Below are 14,245 nucleotides of genomic sequence, written 5' to 3'. Positions count from 1 at the left end.
GTACAAAACACTTGTTTTTGCCACTTGCTACCAGATACATATAAAATATATAAATATATCTCCCAATACCAACTAGACATCTCCCCCTTTAATAAAATAGAATTCAATTACACTTCAAGATGGTCTTAGGTGCAGAGGTGTGTACCTATACAAATGTGGGCTGGCAGATCTGCTGTGAAGATAGCGGGTAGTCATTTAGTGGAACTTAATCTAGTTCCACCCTTCTTGTTTATCCTTTCAGACAAATTGTACAGCGGCAAAGTCTTTAGTTTTTAAAACTTTTTTTTCTTCTTTTTCCGTGGAAGTGGAAATATTATCTACAGCGTTAGAAGAAGGCACTCTTCGGCATACAACGGAAAGAGAGGCCAACCTCTTCCTCTTCCTCCCGTGTTGATGTCATCAAGTTGGTTATAATATCTGTTTGACTAACCAGCCGAACCACACTTCCTGAATGCCTACCTATGTATGTATGAGTGTTTTTTATGCATGTTCATATGTTTTCTTTCATCCCAAAGCATCCCAATATCGGCAGACCAAGTTTCAAAGAAACTTTGAATTTTAGTCTAAATTAGTCTAAGTGTTTTCCATATGTATACAATCTTCTTAAATACATCATTATTTATACTGTTAATAATTCAACCTTAAAGAAGGTACCTGTGGTCACACTGATAGTGAAGTGGTTGTACAAAGTCTGCCTCAGACAGTTCCTCAGATTCTGTTTTGTTCTGGCGGAGCCTATTTTCATTCATAACTCCCAGTCAGTGCAGCCCAGATAACATCTGTCTCTATACAACCCTAAAATCACATCTCAAACACATTTGAGAAAAAAAACAATAGTACATTATACATATTTAACATAACTGTTTTTAGTCCAAGATGTTTGGTCCATGTTTGTTGATTTCGCTGTTACCAACAGTTTCACAGATTTTGCAAACATCAGCTCAACTTTGACCTAGTCAATCTGGATTTCATGTTTGTGACATCCAAACGTGTCTGCCCCTTTTTCCATCCAAGTATCCAACATCAGTCGTGGTCACTCCTGCATCGTACTGCCGTGGTGGTGATGGTGGTGTGAGATTGCCCGCTGATAGTCCTCAGAGGGGCTTATGTGTTCTGGGACACCGTGGTGCTCATAGCCACGGTAATAGTGTCCGCCGGTTTGCTGGGCATAGTAAAACAGCTGCCTTGCAAACAAGGGTTCCACCTGCATGATGAAAGGAAGCAGGAGTGAATGTGTTGGCATCAGACTGCTGATCATTCAGTGCGTCTATAAGGTCAATCCTGTACATCCCATGTGCATGCCCAGAAATCTTACCTGCACGGCGAGGCTCCTTCTTGGTCTCTCCGTGTCGACACACTCGTCCCCGAAACACAGCAAGGCCTGGAAAAGAGGTATGGGCCGGGCATGGAGGCCATAACCCTGGATTTCTGAAAAACAGGTAGTGGCATTTTGTCAATGAGTGTTAATCTGAACACGATCTCACAACCACATCTGGCTAAATGAGCTGAAGTAGTAAGGCTTTCGGGTGAAACAAAAGATAGAAATTCCAATGAAGTGGCGTTGACATTTTGGGTTACTATGACTGGAAACTCCAAGTCACATTGCGCATGCAAAAGGCTGTCAAAATGCAAAACTGTAGTGCTGTTGGGTGTGGGCTTGAGAAGTGCCTGATGCAAAGGTCACATGACTAGTCGGCCCTCCTTCATCTTTTCCCTGTTCACACTATTTAGAAACGGTTCAATCATCACGCGCACGCTGTTGCTTTGACCCTCATCCTGACCTGTGAGGAAGTCCTGGGTGTCAAGCACTTTGCAGTTGACCTCTCTCTCCATCTCGTTGAGTTTTTCCTTGTAAGGGGATACCCCCCCCTGCCAGTACACACTCTCCTGGCACTGCCGCCGAGCGTAGACCCCTTCTGGGGTCATCCACAGCCTCACGCCCTCCATGGCCAGAGAGTTGAGGGGACCCTCCTCCCCCGACCTCCTCTGGAGCGTCAGGCTCTCTGGGGGCAAGGGAACCAGGTCCGGGGCCCCCGGGGAAATGTAGGCCTTTTCCTCCAGGGTCCAGGGGATCAGATGACAGCCCTTTGGGTTGGAGATGGTCACCTCCCTCACAAGAGCGTCCCGGGAGAACACGGACACATGCAGGCGAAGGTCTGGGCGTAGGGAGAAACAAATAAATAGCTTAGAGCTCTAAATAAACCGGGTCATGAAGTTAGAATGTGTGTGTCTGCGTGCGTGCCCGCATGGGCTGCTGTTACCAGAAAGAGGGTCTGCTGGTCTCATGCCGGGGTCCAGCGTGAATGCGGAGGGCTGTACGTCAGCATGCGTGTATGAGTAAAAGGAGCCCTTGATCTGGTATGCTGCTGGGAAACAAGCAGGGTTCACTAGGTAGCATATAGTATATACTAGGGTGCACCAGGCCTGTGGTCAGATGAGCCAGCGCTCAGAAGCTCAAGGTGCCGATGCTCAGCCAGAAAAGCAAAGTTTCAAGAGCATGTGCTCACACATTATCTAACAATGAAAAATACACCACTCTCATTGCAAATGACGCACACCCTTATGCACTCACTCAGTGAGAAACACACTCAGTAGCTCACTCACTCAATCACTCACCCTGTAACACACACACACCCAGCATAGTGCTGGGACTGCACCTAATGACTGAAACGACTGCAGGAGTGGTGGTTTCACAATTAGGTTGCACTGTACCGTTCTCTATGGGGGGGCCCTGCCATGGGTGAGGGGGGTAGGAACATTGTGGGATGTGGAGCTCTGGAAGGAAGGCCTGCTCCTGGTAGTATTCCCTCCAGCCACTCTCTGAAGTAGGCATGTAGTGGGGTATCTGAAGAGCGAGCCAGAGAGGGAAAGATGTTAGGCAAATGTAAAGTGGGATGTATGAGCATGAGACATATTTTTAGTCACATAGTGTGGCCGTTCAGCCCGTTCAGCACATTCAATATTTCTCTGTCTCTCCCTCTCTCTCTAACTCTCACTCTCACTCACTCACACACTGCCAAGTGTAAGTCTACATATGAGCAGTACCTGGCTGGGAAGGGCAGGGTAGGATGGATAGCTCAATGGACTCAAAGGACTGTCCTCCTGTCTGGGTCCTAAAAATAAATCATTGATTAGTTTTTGTATAACTGAATAATAAGAAAAACGTACACAAACGTACAGAAGTTCATCTCATGTTTTATTCTGTTAACAATCGGTCTCTTGGTTGGGTGTTCTTCTAATGAGATTGAGTGTGTTCTCGAAGTCATAAGTAAAAATATAAATAAACGACTGCGGTTTTAAAGGGAACATCGCACACCCAGTATGTGCATTGAAAACAATAGAACCAAACTAGTGTTCATAGTTAGTCTGTCTACTTGGCAAGAAATAAATGCCACATAATTAATACATGAATATGTATATGCCCCCTTAACTGTGCTTGTATGCTGACATCCATATTTCCCGATTTGCGAATGTGCATTCTGTCTGCAACGTACTTCTCTTGTCGCCCTCTGGGATGATACGGTACACTTTGTAAGGGTCCGAGATGTCCAGTTGGCTTCGGTCCACCAGCTCTTCGAAATCATTACTTTTGTTCAGCGCGCAACGTAAGCGCGTCTTCCAGGTCGGCGGGTCCGCTTTGTCGATACCCTCCCGAAACTTGCCCTTAAACAGTGCCCAAGCCTGCAGACACACACCAAGAAAGGGCCGGTCAACTATACGTGCCAAACATTGCCGATCGATTATTTGGCTGCATTGCCGGTGCCCCTCGCTTGCTTACCTTGAATAGCGCGGCGTCCTCATCTCTGTTATAGTCCTGCTTCCCCGCGTGTTTCCATGGTATCCTGAAGATGCTCTTCTCGTCGTTCTCCCAAATCAGACCGGGATACGTCCCACTGTCCACCTGATCTATGAGCCATTGACGTAGTTTTCCGTTCCCGCTGCTCCCCGTCGCTGCGTAATCCGCTTCGAGGTTCATCTGTCCGTCAGTAAAGTTCCCAGAAGAACCTTTCTGTTGTGATACTTATTTTGTTTATTTCTTAATCGAGCAATCAATTCCAATGTTAAAGCTATACACTGTCAACCACAATAAATGATTTTACTTACAACAAAAATAAGTTACCAAAACCCGTCCGAAATTCGACACCAGGTCAGATCATTTTGAAACCGATTAGTCTTATAAAGCCGTCGATTTGGCGAACCCTCTTAAATGAACTCTTGAGCTACAAGGGGCGGGGGCAGTGGGGTTGCAACGATGCTGCTCAGGCACCTGCCCTTCGGTTTAATCTTATCTCCTGTGAGCTGCGCTCCTTCAGTAACGCTGCTGGGGAAAACCCTGTGTCAGGGTTGGTAGACTATCATTGATCGTATTCTGCATAACACCCGCACACTTGGAAAACCTTTTCAACGAAGATTGAGGCAAATGCATTTCTTTGAAATGAAGTAGGCCTATGTAAAGTAAAATGTGTGGGCACTTGTATTATACAGTATTTACATTACACGTGAATTGAGAACCTATCGATCACTCGGTTAAATTGCATAGTGTCATAACATAATAGCCGACCATACACGGCAGGCCGATTGGACAGGCGTCCAATTTAATAAATGACTCATGTTTTACGATTAATTGATTATTCTACAAATGATATAACCGTGTATAACATCTTGCTTTCCAACCTACAAAGCAAAACAATTCTTGATGTTAACCTTGACTGCTCTAGCATGTTGTTTCGATGTTAGGAGCTGTCTAACCACAGTCTCTTTTCTGGCCTATTCTCAAAATATCAAAATAAATGAAAGATTAATAACACGCCATTACTCAATGAAGACCGGTTTTGTCACAGAATTATTGTTTTTCAAGCAAATATTTGAATACCGTTTTGTATGTATCTATACACATACATACATACATATACATATACATACACACACACACACACACACACACACACACACACACACACACACTGGCAAGGTCAGGCCCCTCCTACATCCATGCATGACTGCATTGGATGATAGTTGATGAACACTTAGGTTCTACTGGTTGCCATAGGCGCCACTATACTGGTTGCCATGGTGTCACTGTTGTCCTGGGATTTCCGGGCCAAAAGAGCATTGATTTCCTCATGGTCGTTGAACGGGTTCTTCCCAAACTGCTCCGTCCACCATGTCCTATACTGTAGTGGAAAAATAGATACAATGCATTGAGCTGAGAGGAGAGACCAACACTCAAATCAACCCGAGTATCAGACGGTTGATAGGTACTTCATGCATTTAAAAGTTCTGGGTTCTAGCTCCAATGTTTACAATCGACCTGGAGGCATCCCTGGGACGATGCCTAACCCCTTTACCTGCTCGTTTAAGGTGCTCAGAGTTGCTATGGTAAGATTTGAGAGTTGTAAAGAGAGAGAGAGAGCGGAAAAGAGCAGAAGAGTTCCATTCTGAAAATGAACAACCTCAAATAACGCACCCTCCTTCTCTGCTCCTTCCCTCTCCAAGTTTTCCCCCCATTGACGTGATAATGCAAATCTGATTGATAGGAAAGATGGATTCCCCGAACAAATCAGGGAAGAAATGCCCTGAATGGTCAGAAAATAACCACCAGCTGTATAAAAGTTGAAACGGAGCTTGGCACGCTTAAAATCAGCAAAGATATTCTCAAGCATTTCAATAGCTAACGGATGGCTCGGCAGAGTTCGCAGTAGAATCTTAATGACATCACCTGGTGGACGGGACTCACCTGGGCCAGGTCTAGGTTTTCATACTCCTCCAGCTGCCGCAGGAAGCCCAGGTTTGGTCTGGCGCAGGGCCTGGCAGCCCTGACTGCAGCCAGGCAGTCCACCCAGCCCAGGCCCGTCACCGTCATGAGGTACGCCACCACCAGGGTGACGCTGCGGGACACCCCCGCCACACTGGAGGAGCGGAGGACATAGTCACCACAAAGTGTTCCTTCCCTTCTCGAGTTTCTTTAGTGGATCAATGAAGGCTACTATCCATGGTGGTGTTCTACTGTGAAAGGGGTACGCCGAGGTATTTGTAAATTGGCGTTTGCCTGTCTTACCCGGATTCAGGCGACTTGTTTGATTCCCAAATGATCATTGTTTTGTTTATAGGAAATATAAAGAAACAAACATCTCAATGTGAGTCACTGTTTGACCAAAAAAATACATGTTGGAGCTGTGTCTAATAGAAACAGCCTTAGGGTCTTCATGGTCCCTGCTTCTGACTGACCAGTGGACTAGACAGCCTCCTCCCTGCAGTCGAGACTCGTGGATGAAGACGATGCTGTCCTTGAAATATGGCGTCCTCAAAGACAAACAACACCCATAGTAAACAATAGCATCAGGTTATCTTTTGAATATGATTGTGGGAAAAATAACATGAAATCATTGAAAACCTTTCGGGTTACTATGTTTGACCAATCGACAATTGAGCTACTCACAAGTTTTGCTTGGAGTGATCTGCAGCAGATATACAACGGTATTTCATATCCTGCCAGGGGAATACAACGTTTGGTAAGAACATTATATAAGTCTAATGTGTTTCTCAAAGCCCCTGTATGCCGGAGTGACATCAGAAAAAAAGTTTGTGAAAGTCGGACAATGTCTTGTGACAGCCAACAGTTTGCTACAACAAATTCCCCATGGTGGACTATCCCCACTACCTGGGGGACAGCACCTAGCGCCCTGTCCCCCCCCATCCCCCCCCCAGGGGGTCGTGACCCAGGCTTCATCCTGCACCTGCCAGCAGATGCAGCTAACCCGGCCCTAACAGACAGAAACCACCAGGTCACGCAATGACTGCACCCGTAATCCCTAGGGAAATGTGGGTGCTGCTGGTGGGGGGGTTACATATGCCTGTACACGTAGCGGCCTCCTACTCAGATGTAGGGCTATTTTTCTGTCATGTCCTTAAAAGAAAGCCAGTTTGTGTTGTGCTCATTGAAAATTGATAATACAGGTTGATAGTCATTGATAATACAGGTTTCCAGTTATGTGTGTGTGTGTCTTGTGTATTCTGTGATCAAATAAGTCACATGAGCCTTTCTGTGAAAACCAACCCAAACGGCAGCATGTGTGGACATTTTGAAAGTTGTTATGAGAATGATATTAAAAGTAACAGCCGAATGGATTTCGCAATCGATGAATCAACTTTACAGAAGGGAGAAGACCTATTGAACTTTAAGTAAAGCTGTATCATTCGTAGTAACACATTGAGGGACCCAGGTGACGAATCACTGTGAAACCTTCCAAGAAACGGGGATGTTGGCTATGCAAATCATCCATCTGCTCATTAGTCGACAGTTAGTCGACCTGAGTCATCAATATGAAAATGTTGACTATTTATTTTCATTTTTTACAGAATAGTGGCTTGGAGTTGGAATAAAGGTTATTGCTTCGATCTGCGAGAAGAGAGACGTGGCAGCATGATGTCCTGAACCTCCATCTTAGATCTAGGATGTCTCCTCTGGACGCACCGAGTAGGGTTTGAATGAATGGACAAAATGGTTTAGCGGTCTGGGTAGTGATACTGGAGGAAAGATACTAGGAGGACTAGGGTTTCTCATGAGTGTTCTTCTGTGTTGTGAGAATAACAATGAATGGTTTGAGGGAGAAAGTGGGTCGGAGTATCGGCCGGGTTTATTGAGGGCCTGGAGACTTTCAAAAGTTATAGTCGAAAGTTTTGAAAGTGGTCATTGTATCACTTGGCCATCTATTTGTGATTCCCGAAACAACGATTGAAACTTACTTATATGGTGCAGAAGTTGAACAGCACCGTCTTATTAAAATGTATGTGAGTGCGTGAGTGGTATTGACAACTCCCATCCAGGAAGGAGAGATGAAAATTAGCTTGCATTTATCTCTGGTGCAGTATATGTGTTTGGTATTGTTCTGTGAAATAAACGTATAAATAAATGACATTTTTATTGACCCGAGAGTTTCCTTAACCAGATGAAGTTATGTTATATTCACAATGATGACATTAGACTATATTAGGTTGGGAAAATACTGTTATGTAGTGAGAGAGATCTTTTCGACTATTATTCTTTGAAAATATTATTCTCACAAATAAGGACCGCAAATCAACACCCGACTGACTTTTCTCTTCCAGGACCTCTCTAACTTACTCACGCAATGAGATTAATTTGTACCTTTCTAATCAGCCACAAAATGGCCACCTACTATATCACAACATCTAATAGTAGTTGGACATGACCAGATGAACCAAAATTTACAATATCCTCTGCTTAACCCATTAAGCCACCCACTAAGAGATAAGCCATTTAGCCACTGATGTATGGCTTATATCCATTAACAATTGTATTATATTAGATAATCAAATATCCAATAAAATGTGTATCTACATAGATAGGGAAATTATTTAGAATCAAAATCTTTATTTAATTCATTCTTTAGGTAATTATATATAATTTTACATATAAAACCACTGTATATTATCAATTAGACAATTATTAACACTGAAGGTAAATTCTAAGTCTTTTTGATATTGCAATTCACAATTACGAACATGGCAAAGAAAATATGAAGATTTGCCACTAGCCACTCTTCTGCTCAGGATACGATTATTATTACCAATTTGTGTATTTTGTTAAGATTATGCGACATTCACTTGTTTGTTTTGTGGAATCAAAAAGTGAACAAACACTATGATATGATGTTTTTATCTAATACCTTTAGGAGTGTATATTTTCATTTGATTGAAGACTGAATTAGACTTTGTATGTTGATTCTGTTTCTGAATGAGACCAGACATCGGTCATTTGGTTGTTCCTCAACAACAACCAAACAGTGTAGATCTATGTCAGGGGAGTACTTTACAATACAATACATTCAATCACATTGCAGTTGACATACCTAGAGTCTAATTTTTCCTTAAATCAGGCAAAAAACTAAACATACAGTTTTTTCTTACAATATATAACTAAATGAATACCAGCCTATGGCCTATAGGGGGTGTAGTATGCTAACCATTGTCCAGTAGTTATAGACATGGGCAGGATGGACAGACAGAACTGAGACAGACACATATGGACATAGCGGCTCACCTCCAGGACGGGTTTGGCTGTATCGTGGATGGAGAGGATGTGTGTGATGTTGAACTTGGCTAACAGATCCTTGTCTTGAGAATCTGCACAGTTCAAATGACTGTTTATGTTAAAAATGCGTCTTTTTTTATTCAACTCATCACAAATGAACTCATGTAAACCTTGTCCTCGTTTAGTCCTTACCCAATGACACCTGTTGCTACTGAACTGCTTTCCCAGGCAAATATAGATGTATAGATAGATTTGCTCTCAATTTTGAACCGAAAGAAAAGAACGGAAAACCAGGGTTTCTAGAAGGGACTAACACCTTGGCCCCAAAAGCAATAAATAGTACATTTTCTAATCAAATTTGGTTCCTTAAAGGAAGCTAAATGTATTCTACCAAGGACAGGTGTGGTCAAGGCTTCTCTTTGCATTGCAAGTTGGCAGGAGGCTGTGGCTTGTATGCACTGTTTATTTTACTTGTGGTGAATAAATATCTATAAAGTGAAATAAATGCATTAAATGAATAATGATATTATGATCAAATAGGTAATATGTAACAGAAATAGATTTGATTGCAATAACATATGTGCATTATGTTAAACAATAACATAATGCATTAAAATACCTATAATAATAAAATATTGTTTCATCTAATATATAAATTTAACCTAAACGTGCAGTCTTATAGGACAAATAAGCTTGCAACCATCCTTGTATGTAGGACTTAACATAGCATAGTGTTTAGTCAAACTTGAGGGGCTGGGTTTGTGCAGCAGCTGGAGATAGGGTGCTGCCATGCAATAAGATACAGCCATTGAATGGCCTGGCCTGTGGTCTGTATTTCTGCATGTCACCAATACAGAGGCCTCACTGCCTTCTGACAGCGCATACACAAAAGGCTTAGAGTAATGTTTTCTACAGTATTTGAATAGTCTCAGGGGTACACAGAATAACCCAATCACTTGGTAGTTTGTTCTTCTTTAAAAAGACAGGGAATTCATGACCCCTAAAGTAAGGGGGGGGGGGACTTCCCGTTTACACAAAAACTCCATGTAATCAATCCTTGTCACCCTGGCACTCTGTCCCCCTACACACAATGTTCACAAATATACAAGTTCATATGGCCAGATATTCAGCGGACATGCAAAGGACAAACAGGCAATCCGAACCTAATGAGATTAAAATATGAGTTCTACTCATGTTTCTCACGGTCGTAACCTCTCTGACGACGCTCTATAGAAACCCTGCCTAGCGTAGCATCCCACCACATGCCCCTGCAGCAGAGGAACTGAAACAAATGCTATTGCACTGGCCTGATGACAAATCACTTCTATTCAGAAATCCCACCAGGTGGGTGAGTGTGTTTACCTTTCAGGTTTCCCAGATAAAGGCCTGGCAGGATCTGGAGTTGAGTAGTGGAAGATGTAAATAAGTCAGATCAATATAGAAAAGCAAACACAATATGCAATTGTTAACACACAGAATCAATTTTAGGAAAAACATGAAAATCTCAGGGTCAGTTGTGTCATATCAGCCATATCCTGTCCAATTGGCCTACCTTGTTTATTCCGTTACCCATGTCCTTCAGAAATATTGATGAGCAGAGCAAATCGAGGAAGAAGCACTATCTGTTTAACGTGCATTGGACGATTGTCCTAAAGGTAGTCAAGGGAGCAACAGCATTATATCCGTAGAGAGGCGAGGTGGTACGCCAGTATTGTTTTGGTGAGATCAGGCACCCTCACAAGTTGCTGCAGACAGTTGTATCTATTCTGGGCCCTAGAAATGGGTCTCAGGGACACATTGTTTCCAAGTTTTCCTGTCACCCAAGAAGCAACAAAGCTCAGTTATGGTGCCAGGCTCCCGTCTGCCTGCTGAGTGAGAGTTGATGGAGAGTTGTTTCATGGAAGTTGACGTAATGGGACATATGGGTTAAACCATCCTCTGGGTTTTATTTTTAGACTCAGCATAGGTCACGGGACCATAGACAGCCACATACCAACCAACCAGACAACCATATCACCTGCCATCCTGGCAGCTCTGAGCAGGGCCACGGGACAGGCCGGGTTCCAATCGATTACTGCTCGCAAGTCATTGGTTAAGATGTGCTCACCATATTAGGTGCGCTGCTTTCGAGAACGTTAGGGTGATAATAGTTATCGTGGCAGATGATGCTTTTGCTATCCTGCTGGATAATTTGATCATCTATCTCATCTATGATTCATCTTAATTGATGTATAAAGCACTAGATTTAGACTAATATAACCTATTCCCAAATAAAGTCGACAAATATAATATTATATATAAAATGTTAATTTTATATAATTTTAATCATTATTTAGATCATGAATAAATCGAATATATAAGCCTATAGGCTTATACGCCTATATGCAGTGAGTAACGAGGTGGCTTTTTCTAACGAGGGGGCGTCAATAAGAAACTTTGAGTGGGTCATAAAAAAAAATATATATCAGCGTGAAGCGTGTTTGGAGGTAGTAAGGACGAGGAAGAGACCTGAATTATTTACTATTTGATCCATCGATGTATTTTATTATTATTCCTACAAATGGTAGAATCGTAACGACAGCATATTTACATTTAGTGTTCGAACTTTCGTCGTTTTGTATGCCACATAATCGATGGTCGAATGCTCCACGATCCACTGGATCGACTGAATCCTCTGGACCCAGACCTACTTTCTAAAGTGTTTCAGACGGGGTCGCTTTTGCTAAATTACTTACTAAATGCACTGTAGTTGACCACAAGTAAATGATTGCTTGTGTTTCTTTTGACAAATGGCGTTTATACTAACAAGGCGTCTTGGCGCATTGCGAAATGTATCACTAAAGAAGACGATTCAGCCCTACTGGTAAATGTTTTTCTTGTGCAAGTTAGTTATTGAATATCGTTCCATCAAACAGCTGAACAATTCGAGAATCACATTTCTCTGAAGTTATATTTGGAATATGTCTACAGTATGATTACTGTGCATGGTAGGCCTATGAACTTTCTTTTCCTGCTATGTATTTTCTTCTTTCTTTTGGCTAGTTTTTTCCATGGTGTACACTAGATGGCGTCGATATACCAAACATGTACAACAACATGTTTTCGTTTTCTTTCTTTTTTTTTTTTTTTTTTTACCACATTCGATATTAAATCGTTGTCTTATATTGTTTGGTTGAATGCTGTATGGAATACATACATTGGATTGGGGGTATTTTCGTGTACCTGCTATGGATGGTTTTCCTGTTTAGCTCTTCAGTAACAGCAGGCAGACAACACATAAATGGAGTCCAACTGTACTATGAGAAGACTGGCATAGGAAAGCATGCTGTGCTTCTCATCCCTGGAGCTCTGGGTAAAATGCACCTGCAAATATGTTTTAATATATTCATGCAATCATTTTTTATTTAATTTTTACAAAATAGCCAGGTCCCAGTCTCAAATAATGTGTTTGTTTGCTCAGGAAGCACTGTGACCGACTTTGGACCTCAGCTGAAGTCTCTGAACAAGGAGATGTTTACCATTGTTGGCTTCGACCCCCGTGGTTACGGGCGTTCTCGTCCTCCTGAAAGAGACTTCCCTCTGAACTTCTTTGAGAGGGACGCAAAGGATGCAGTAGACCTGATGAAGGTCTGACCATTCCACTCACCAGATTGGTCTTAATAAACCAAATTTATGTGTCTGACCTGTATAATTTAAGTATGCATCTATATGATTAAAACTCCTTTATTTAATTAAATCTGTAAAACGGGTGGTGTGTTGAATCTCATAATTAATGAATCCATTGATATTAACGTACTTTGAGTGTTCCCTTTTCTGTTCAGATGGGGCACTCATGAGAATTAAATTTCAATTAGTTTCTGTACTGTTGTATGTACAGAAGTAGATATTTGTGAATATGTTGGCATAGACTGTTTTGTTTCTCAGTGTTGCTCAGTACTTTTAATCCATCGACGTGCCAGGCATTGGGCCTCAGCAGGTTCTCTCTGCTGGGGTGGAGCGACGGAGGGATCACAGGTCTGGTGTTGGCAGCCAGGAACCCAGAGCTCATCCACAAGATGGTTGTCTGGGGATCCAACGCCTACGTCTCCCAACAAGACCTCAGCATTTACCATGGTTACAGCCCTGCTGCCACTAACAAGTGTTTTAATATAACATAACTGAGATTGTAGTTCTGTGCGTGACTTACTCCTGGCCGCGTGGATTCTTCATGTGCCTAGCGATCAGCGATGTGTCCCAGTGGAGTGCCAGGATGAGGAAGCCCATGGAGGACATGTATGGAGCAGAGGTGTTCCCTAAGATCTGGAAGGCCTGGGTGGACGGGATCTCACAATTCATCCACAGACCAGAAGGTAACCCATAGAAGTTGAAGATTCTGTGCTATTATTTAACCAGCTGTTCATATGGGCGGTAGACCCAGAGAATTATTTTATATTAGATTATATTGTTTGTTTGAGAGTTGTGGAAATTAGCCACATTTAAGGGTTTCCCTTAAAACCATAAAGATCAAACAATTCCTTGTCTTTGGGCATACTAGGAATGTGAAGTAGAAAACGATTGTTTTACCAAATACACCATAGATGGGAACCAAATCTATGCATAATTTGGCATCCTGTTACAGGGAGCATCTGCATGGAGCTTTTGCCCCATATCTGCTGTCCTTCCCTCATCATCCATGGAGAGAAAGACCCCATGGTGCCCAGCTTCCATCCACAATACCTTCACAAACACATCAAGGGATCACGGTGAGTTGGCCAAAAATGTTAATGTATTATGTTTATTAATGTAAAATAATATTTATTATAACATTTAATATGTTAGGTTGATTTTATTCACTGCTTGACGTTTCTTTTTTCTTTTTTATTGTAGTTTACATGTGAATCCAGAGGGAAAACACAATCTTCACCTGAGATTCGCTACCGAATTCAACAAAATGGTGGAAGACTTTTTGGATGAATGACAACCTTATTTTCTATGATGAATTTGACATGGATGACATGAATTATGAAATGTGAATTAGGGTTGACTGTCTGACAACGCTAATTGTAATGGTAATTAAAATGATTGGTATGATGATTCATACCATTTGGTTATTACGTTCATTTGTGTCAGAAGTTTAGATACCTGAATAAACACCTGTATTCCTATTTATTCTGATACCTATAAACATTTTTGATGATGATCATTACTATG

The 14,245-nt window shown here is 42.2% G+C and overlaps 3 protein-coding genes across 4 annotated transcripts; 1 reads left to right on the top strand and 2 right to left on the bottom strand.

Moving 5' to 3' along the window:
- Window positions 1–27: 27 nt before the first annotated feature.
- LOC307078117 (interferon regulatory factor 4-like) lies at window positions 28–4,157 on the bottom strand. 2 transcript variants are annotated; one of them, XM_079739743.1, is made up of 8 exons: window positions 3,779–4,157; window positions 3,495–3,681; window positions 3,046–3,113; window positions 2,713–2,845; window positions 2,262–2,366; window positions 1,782–2,156; window positions 1,316–1,428; window positions 28–1,204 (listed from the first exon to the last, which is right to left on the bottom strand). In XM_079739743.1, the coding sequence occupies exons 1-8, from the start codon at window positions 3,974–3,976 to the stop codon at window positions 1,034–1,036; spliced, it is 1,350 nt and encodes a 449-aa protein (XP_079595869.1). In that variant the 5' UTR covers window positions 3,977–4,157; the 3' UTR covers window positions 28–1,033. The 2 variants fall into 2 exon arrangements, with proteins under 2 accessions (XP_079595869.1, XP_079595870.1); XM_079739744.1 differs by having other exon boundaries at window positions 2,262–2,363.
- An 870-nt stretch (window positions 4,158–5,027) lies between these two features.
- LOC307078119 (dual specificity protein phosphatase 22-B-like) lies at window positions 5,028–10,684 on the bottom strand (the record flags this gene model as incomplete). The annotated part of the gene is made up of 7 exons (XM_079739746.1): window positions 10,608–10,684; window positions 10,418–10,451; window positions 9,065–9,147; window positions 6,440–6,489; window positions 6,229–6,303; window positions 5,738–5,909; window positions 5,028–5,174 (listed from the first exon to the last, which is right to left on the bottom strand). The coding sequence occupies exons 1-7, from the start codon at window positions 10,626–10,628 to the stop codon at window positions 5,028–5,030; spliced, it is 582 nt and encodes a 193-aa protein (XP_079595872.1). The 5' UTR covers window positions 10,629–10,684.
- Window positions 10,685–11,538: 854 nt separating this feature from the next.
- On the top strand, window positions 11,539–14,245 carry bphl (biphenyl hydrolase like). Its single transcript, XM_079739745.1, has 7 exons — window positions 11,539–11,918; window positions 12,304–12,407; window positions 12,516–12,682; window positions 13,015–13,168; window positions 13,273–13,404; window positions 13,674–13,797; window positions 13,922–14,245. Exons 1-7 carry the CDS (start codon window positions 11,845–11,847, stop codon window positions 14,010–14,012), a joined length of 846 nt encoding a protein of 281 aa, XP_079595871.1. The 5' UTR covers window positions 11,539–11,844; the 3' UTR covers window positions 14,013–14,245.

The sequence above is a fragment of the Pollachius pollachius genome (assembly GCF_949987615.1).
Source record: "Pollachius pollachius genome assembly, chromosome: 7".
Taxonomy (NCBI): domain Eukaryota; kingdom Metazoa; phylum Chordata; class Actinopteri; order Gadiformes; family Gadidae; genus Pollachius; species Pollachius pollachius.
This window is presented reverse-complemented; position numbering and strand designations above follow the sequence as displayed.